Genomic DNA, 8,502 nt, shown 5'->3' with positions numbered 1-8,502 from the left:
TGCAAAAGGTAAAGCATGGATCTGAAGATAATGCAGAAAAATGCTCAGAGAATAAGGATAACTTGCCAAAAAGAAAACGCTCTCGGTTAATTAATAGTGTTTTTAGTGATGACGAAGAAAACATTGTTTAATTTATATTAATATGTATCACTTAAAAAATTTTAATGAAGATATTTATCTTAATTATGAAAATATACTAACATGTTTTTTAATTTTTGGAACCTAACCCTCCTTTTCGTATTAGTTCTTTGTTTCGTATAACATGGATTCGCATAACACGGCAATTTTTTGGAACGTAACTACCGTGTTATATGGGGGTTACCTGTATTATTAAAATCTGAATTAAATATTTTAAAATAAATATAGTAGTTGAGTAATTAAAAAAAAATGAATCTGACCTTTAATGAATATTTATATTCATAGTTGCCACATCATTAGTACAAGCACATTCAACATTTAAATTAAATATATGTGGACCACCACTTGTGCTGGGATCTACATAAATGTTGACTAAACTTTTTCAGAAGTTAATAGAGGTGGGCTAGTACTTTGCCCATATTAACCTTAAAACATCAAAGAAATAGAACAAAGTCTAACTTTAATTTTCACTAGGAAGAATGAAGTGAGATGGTCTCAATATCTTCAAAATTCAAAATGTTTCAATATCTTTGAAATTCACTTAGTAAATTTTAATATTTTGCATGAAATAATTTCTTTTTTTAAATTTAATAATTTTATTCATTATTGCTAATATACATATATAAAAGTATATTAAGTATAACACATTTGTACTTTTCAGGTTTACAAACTTGCTGTTTTATATATATATATAATAGTGTAAATTTCTCTCTACAAATGAATCTATACAAATAATTCTTGTTTTTAACAATATTATAAGGAATGTATAAAATTCTAATTTTAAATTTCTGACGGATTAAATATTTAAGGCACTTGATATTTAACAATACTTTTATAAAGCACTGCAGGTAGTTCATAAATTATCACAATCAGTGAGGGCTAATTAACAATTTATGTATTTGGACAGAAATGGTAAATATTCTCAATGTTGATCCTGGCTGAAATGGGGGTGCAAATGATCAATATTTGCATATTTACCAGGTTGAAAATGCAATATATGCATATGTATTAAACTTATTTAAATGAGACTAGAGTACAATTTACAAGCTACAATTTTGAATGGAATTTCTTCAATAACTTATGTACAGAATATCAACTTCTCGTCAAAAAAATGCCAAGATTATCGTCTCAGAACTCCGTATCATCTTTACATTCAAATGCAATAAGTTGTGTTCTTAGAAACTAGACACATAAATGCTTTATATGAGGTTCGTTCCTAACAAAAATTAAAATGAACAAATGATGAAATGTCATAATCAATATTCGATTGATTCCCCCATTTTCAAAATATGAAAAAAAAAAAATGCATATATATATTACATATTCTTTTATGAGTGAGAATGTCCTGATATTGATAATGCATCTGATCTGCATAATTGGTTTGCACCAATTGATCTCATCTTCTTTGCAAAAATAAATAATAAATGGCACTTTTACACTTCAGTGGAAGACTTTGGTTTAGTTCTGGCACGGCGGCGCGCAAGCTCAGAAGCTCCAACTGGTTCTAGATTTGGTGGCTTAGGAAAATTATTGATAGCACGGAATGTTGCTGCCATTGCACCCTAGATAATTCAAAGTTTATGATATAATTTCAAAAAAATTTTATAAATGTAGAAGTATCTTGTAGCCTTATTTTAAAACTTGCCTTGACTATATGAAGATCCTGATGAAACAGATTGTTAGAGGGAAGCATGTTTCGATTAGTTATCCATGAATGATTAAGAATATCTGTGATTTTGTATCGTTTCTTAGGATCAATATGTAGCATCATTTGTACTAAATGCTGAATAAAACATAATATAACTCTATGTTAATACCTTAATAAAAAAATATTTAATATAAATATAATAAACTTACTTTAGCACTAGCAGAAATAGTTATCCAGTTTGATGAAAATGTATCAAACCTCCCTTGTTCAATTCGAGCTAAAATATCACTTGGTGTATCATTTGGACCATTTGCAAATGGTGTATGTCTAAAAAAATTTAATTTTAAATTTATTATAATTATAAAAATGATAAAACTATTAAAGAAAAAGAGAACTATCATAAAAAAATCTCAAAACTATTTTTTATTAAATGTGTTCGAAAATTAAATCTTTGAAAAATAATTCTTGAAATATGACATAATCATAACATAATCTTTCTGAACTTCTAAGTTAAAGAAAGAGCATTTGTCAAAAACAGATGTCTACAATTAACAAGTGTAAATAAAGTTATTTTTAATAGTTAAAACATATCTAAAACTCAGATTAATATTTTGCTTAATTCTAGCCCAAGAATAATTCAGTTTTTAGACATGTTTGGTTATTAAAAAATCAGGTTATGGTCTATGTTTATAATATTATTTTTACACATTACAGTACAACTATAAAAACTACTTTATTATTAAATTTTTTTTAACATGATATTTTTGATCATTTATATTTTAATAATAATATAATTTGGAAACTTAAAAATTCTAAATTTAAATTATTCTTTAATTACAGAATTAATTTTTAGCCAGTATTAATGGTGAAGTTGGTAAAAACTTCTCTTCAATACTTGAGTGTAAGAAATATAATCAAATCAAAAAAGAAATTATTAAATGTTAAATTGTTTCCAATATTTTTTTTTTCAGAATCTACCAAGCTATAAATGAGGAATTTGAATGATATAAATTTGATGAGAAAAAATTCTAAATTACCCAGCAAGCATTGTATACAAAAGCACACCCATACTCCATATATCACAAGCTTCATCATAACCCTGTTGTTTCAGCACTTCTGGTGCTACAAAATTTGCTGTATAGCATGGTGTCATCAGTAGTCCATTTTCTGCTCTTATCTGTTTGGCAAATCCAAAATCACATATAATTAAAGAAGAAGGATTGTCAGTTTTATCAGCATACATGATGTTGGAAGGTTTTAAGTCTCTGTGCACTACCTAGTTAGAAGAAACAATTACAAATTATGATTCTTGCAAACATGCTTCCAAATTTGTTATATCAAATTTCTTACCCCATTATCATGAAGATATTTAACAGTCCTTGCAATAACTTCAAGTATAGCACTTGCTTCTTTTTCGCTGAAATATCTCTGACTAAGTATTTTGTCAAGTAGTTCGCCCCCTCTGAGTAATTCCATAATTAAGTAAATTGAATTTGCATCTTCATAAACCTACAAAGTACAACAGAAAAATAAACAATTATTTTTTCACTGTTATTAGTACAGTGGTACCTCAGGATACGAAATTAATCCGTTCCGAAACTGAGATCGTATCATGAAAATGTCGTAAGGTGGATCATCTTTTCCCACACGATTACATGTAAAACCAAATAATTCGTTCCAACGCGAAAAGCATACTCAAATTAAAGCCAAATAATACATTAAAAAAAATAACTGTAGTAAGAAAAACAAATGAAAAATGCGAACTAATGTAACGTCGTATGGTGAGTTTTTGTTCGTATCGTGGAGCAAAAATATGTTCGAATTTCATGTTGTATCCTGAAAATTTCGTATGCTGGGGCGTTCGTAACCTGAGGTACCACTGTATAAGGAAATTAAATGAACCAAACTTACATCATATAAAGTAACAATGTTTTGATGATGGCCATATCTTAGAAGAATCTCTATTTCTTCTTGACAGTCTCGTATAGATTTATCAATTATCTAAAAAATAGACAATTACATTAAACATCCAGTCACAATATTTTTATTCATTAGCTGAGTAATTATTAAAATAATTTTTATAAGACAGCTTTTTGGGAGCCTGTCTTAAATTTCAATTGAAAATTAAGCTGCATTTGGTTTATATAAATACAGTAGAATCTTGGCCAATCAAGACCAAGCTACTGCATTATTCAAGATAAAATTTTGGAAGAGTTTGTAACTAAAGAAAGTACTGGACTGAAAAAAGAGATGTTTTAAAAAGAGTTTGCTCTAGTATTTCTCTTAAAAATATAAATTTTAAAAAAGATTGAAAAGAAAATTAACTGTAATCATATATTAACATTTACTTTAATTAATGATCCTCTTGTTTGAATAATAAATAAAATCAAAAGTGTTTTATTGCAGGTCTAACCTAAACTATAGTACATTTTAGATTTTTACATTTAAACATACAATGGTTTAATAATTTATCAAACATTCAATATTATCTGAGAACCTTTGATCCACATTAGCTTGAATAATCAAGACTATATTGTTTATATATATACATGGCCATCAAGATGAAAAACTGGGAATACTATCCTGTGTCCTGAAAAAACTTAAAGGCTGTAGTGGTTCCTACCTCTATAAATTAATGCTATTTTTACAAACAAAAAACTAAAATCCTTAACACTGCCTTTTATTAATAATGAAACATTCTATCGGGTTGTTCGAAAAGTAATTTCATTTTTTTCCGTGGGAAAAAAACAATATTTTTATAATAAATAAATATCTTATTGAATTATATATTGACCATTTTGGTCAAATACCGGTTTTCATCATTTCTGGCATGATTTCACATTCATAAAAGTTTTGATCGTTGCTTACAAAAAACTGATCCAAGTGATTTTTGACATTGTCATTTCAAGTAAATGTTTTAGTTAAGAAATTTCTATAAACCAGAACAAATAATAATCTGAGTGTGCTTGATCTGGCGAATATGGTTGGTGTGATAGCACATCCCATCTAAGTTATAACAGTTTCTGACCAGTTACCAAACTTGTGAGAAATTTGACATTATCATGGTAAAACACTACACCTGTTTTGTTGATCAATTCTGGCCGCCTTTTCTGTTTGATGATATTACTCAATTTGTTTACTCAATGGCAGTACACTTTTGAATCAATTTTTAAATTGTCTGGTAAAAGCTGAAAAAAAAAAATTTTCTTAAAATCCCACCAAAGAGAGCATCTCTAAGAACACATGGAACCCATATATCGAGCTTTGAAATGAAACCAATTTATTTCAAGTAATCATAAACAGTTCAATTTGACAAATTTAATCTCTTAGTGATTTCACGTGTTGTTATTCGGCAGTTTGCTTCAATCAGTACCTTTATTTTGTTTTCGTTGGCTTCAACTGGCCATCCAGAACGTGGTGCATCTTCAATATTGAAATTGCCAGAATGAAATTTTGTAAACCAGTTTTGGCACTATCTTTCTCTTAACACATCATCTCCATACATGTACCACAATTTTTTTCTTGCTTGAACAGCATTTTGATTTTTTGGTAATAAAAAAGCAAAATATGCCAAAAATGCTGCTTTTGATCTTCCATATTTGATGAGATACAAAAAATAAGCAATTGTACAAAATCAAACAAAATTTTTTACAAATAAGCCTTAAAATGCTAGCTGTCAAAATATATAATAACTAGCTGTTACCAGTGGCTTTGCCCACGCAGATTTTGCAAGCAAACCCCATTTATATTCAGTATTTCAACAACCATAGTAATTGTTATATAACACCTACCACTGAGAATGATGAGAACTGCCGAGAATCAAACGAACTATTTTCAATTTGATCAATTTTCTGGAACGTTTACAATTGTTCTATAATTGAACCAATATGCAATAACAAATTCGAATTTAAAACGGTTTGAACATTTTTAAAATCGAAATAGATAAAAATATTTATAACAATGTCTGAAATGTTATTAATTTAATACACCTAAGTACTCGATGAAGACTAAATCCTCTCCCTCTCCTGCCCGTGGGGGAATTTCGAAAAATCTCTTCTTAGTGTGCATTCTCATGGCACACCCTACTAAAAAGCAGATAAAAACAAAAACTCGCATTTAAAATAGTACAGTAGTACAGTTGTTCCGGTTAAGCCTTAATCCCCCGCAGGGAAATTTTGAAAAATCCCTTCTTATTGTGCATTGCCACGGCATACCCTACTAAAACATAGATAAAAACAAAAAAATCGCATCTAAAATAGTACAGTAGAAGCCGATTTTCCAGTTAAGCCTTAACCCCCCCTCTCCCCCCGCAGAGGAATTTTGAAAAATCCCTTCTTAGTTTGCTTTTCCATGATGTATCCTAACTGTCTACCAAATTTCACCTCTTTAGGTTAAGTGGTTTGCTCTGGGCGATGATGAATCAGTGAGTGAATGAGTGAGTCAGTCAGGACAAGCAATTTTATATATTTAGATAATACAGTTTAGAATGAAAATGGCGGGAAAAGTATGACTAATCTGTCTAGTGGTAAAAAAAAAAAAACGAAATTACTTTCCAAACAACCCAATAAAAAAGAAAAAACTAAAAATAACAAATAAATAATTAAATAATCTAAAATAAGTGTAAAAATTTAAGTTCTGTTGTAAACATTTGTTTTAGTAATAAATTGTTACTTTCATGCTGGATTAATGATTATTTATTAATGAAGTTTTTTGTGTTCATTTAATGCACATTATTGATGCTGCAGGTTATACTTTGGCAAAATTAAATTATTTATTAATTATGTATAAGATACAATTAATGAATAATTGAGAGGAATCTTTAAAACAAATAAGATCAAATTTTTGGATTGTTTAGTTACATTATTGTGAAAAAATTAAAATACTTTTAAATAAACAGAAAAAAATGCTTTTTATGAATCATAAAAAAACAAAATTAATTCTTAATGTTCTAGTATTTTCAAACATAAACTTTTTATCATCAGGAATATAGTTTTGTTATTGTATGAAATGTACGTGTAGTAATAATCTTGGTATTGCAATAATGGTGAGAAAACCACATATATTATGCAAACGGTACTTTACCCAGGTTAAAAAGATGCCATTTTATTCCACTTAGTACAGACCCAACCTCCTGGCATTGTGAAATAAATTATGCATATAGCCAAATGATAATACTAGCAGGTTATATATTTATATTCTGCTTGGTACAAGTGATATTTACTAGAAATATTCCAATTGGTTATTTTTAGACAGATTGTTTTAAAATATAAGAATGACATATATGAGTTACTATTGTAAACTATTGTATCTGTTTTTAAATTTCAGTTCTTCTATTACAGCATTTAATATACATATGTTATTCATTTAAAATTAAATATTTTATGAATATTTGCAAATTATGAAAGTAAAGTTTTTAAATATTATTGTAATTTAATAGTGAAAAAATGAAATCTAATTCCATTTTTCTTTATTCGTATGGAGGTAATATACAATTCAACTGCTTTTCTCGTGGTGCAAGGTAAAGACATTAACACGAAATTTCATTTTATGTCCATGTATTCATTATAATGTTAGTTATGTGTCTTAATTTTTTTGTTTTCACAGATTATGTAGTACAAGGATGTTCTGTTTTATTCATGATCATTCTAAGTGTGGCAGGCAATTAATTAATTAATCTCTTTACCAGCATGAACAAGAATTCTTGTGCTTGCTATTTTTGGCAATATTGGTTCTTACAAGAATTTTTTTGTACTTGATAACTTTGGTTAAGCCTCGTAGTGTGATTAGCCTGCCTCTAGACTTTGCCAAGCAAGAACCAAATCTACTGGTAAAAGAGTTAATAGTAATATAATGTCTTTTTTCTTTTTTATTTTATTAGTAGATTTTTGATAACTATAATCTGAAAATAATCAATTTTCAAAAAGAGTGCCTTTTAACTAATGTTTTCTGTCTTATTTATTAGGCTATCTGTAAATTACAATTCTACATTAGATGATTGTTTAAAAATGGAACAAAGTTAAAAAAATTTCAGGTTTAAATAACATTCTATGCACAGCATGCCAGAGGAAGGAACAAATTCAAACATAAATTGTAATGAAAAACTTACAGTTCAAATTATTTTTAAATAATGTTCCATTTAAGTAGCATGTCAATGATGTCAAAATGTTAGATTTTTAAAAAGTTTTCATTTTAAGAAAAGTTTCTTAAAAGTATGTTAGGGAAAAAATATTTTGCAGAAATTTTCTTCAAATGAATGTTGCTAAGTTTTATTTATCATATGTACTGCAACATTTTCTAATAACAAAATGAAAAATTGAGTACTTAATTTTTGATTCATTGAATTATGTGAGATAAACAAAATGTTACATGAGTATTTGGGCACATGACTTTCAATTGTAATCTGCTAAAGTTTGGCTTTCAGTTGATGATGCCCTAGCTGAGAGATAGTCTTAATGATAATTGAAGCATTATAATAATAAAAATTGCATCTATAGTCTCTCTTGATCATAAATCATGTTTTCACAAATAAGATCAATTTTCAGATTTCATAAATGAATTATGTGAATTACATATGTAATCCAAGCACTTGCTTGAAGATTACTGTATTTTTATGCATATAACCTGCAATGGTATATACCTTGCAGAAAATTGCTAGAACACAAAATAACTTGCACCCTTTGCCTATGGGAGCAGCTGTTGCTCCATAAATGTGAATT

General features: G+C 28.0%; 1 protein-coding gene across 1 annotated transcript in view; it reads right to left on the bottom strand.

The window, feature by feature from the left end:
* Positions 1–682: 682 nt before the first annotated feature.
* The window catches only part of LOC111617916 (ribosomal protein S6 kinase alpha-1-like), a 27,415-nt gene continuing 19,595 nt past the window's right edge, over positions 683–8,502 (bottom strand). Inside the window, exons 10-15 of the mRNA XM_023359281.1 lie at positions 3,698–3,787; positions 3,137–3,295; positions 2,824–3,062; positions 1,996–2,113; positions 1,784–1,921; positions 683–1,700 (exon numbers count right to left, since the gene is read on the bottom strand). Of these exons, the coding sequence (XP_023215049.1) occupies positions 1,572–1,700; positions 1,784–1,921; positions 1,996–2,113; positions 2,824–3,062; positions 3,137–3,295; positions 3,698–3,787 (873 nt within the window). The 3' untranslated portion in view covers positions 683–1,571. The remainder of the gene's footprint in view (positions 1,701–1,783; positions 1,922–1,995; positions 2,114–2,823; positions 3,063–3,136; positions 3,296–3,697; positions 3,788–8,502) is intronic.

Source organism: Centruroides sculpturatus, unplaced genomic scaffold (genome assembly GCF_000671375.1).
Source record: "Centruroides sculpturatus isolate CEXI.00-Female unplaced genomic scaffold, Cexi_2.0 scaffold57, whole genome shotgun sequence".
NCBI lineage: Eukaryota > Metazoa > Arthropoda > Arachnida > Scorpiones > Buthidae > Centruroides > Centruroides sculpturatus.
Note: the sequence above shows the minus strand (reverse complement) of the source record. Positions and strands in the feature narration are given on the sequence as shown.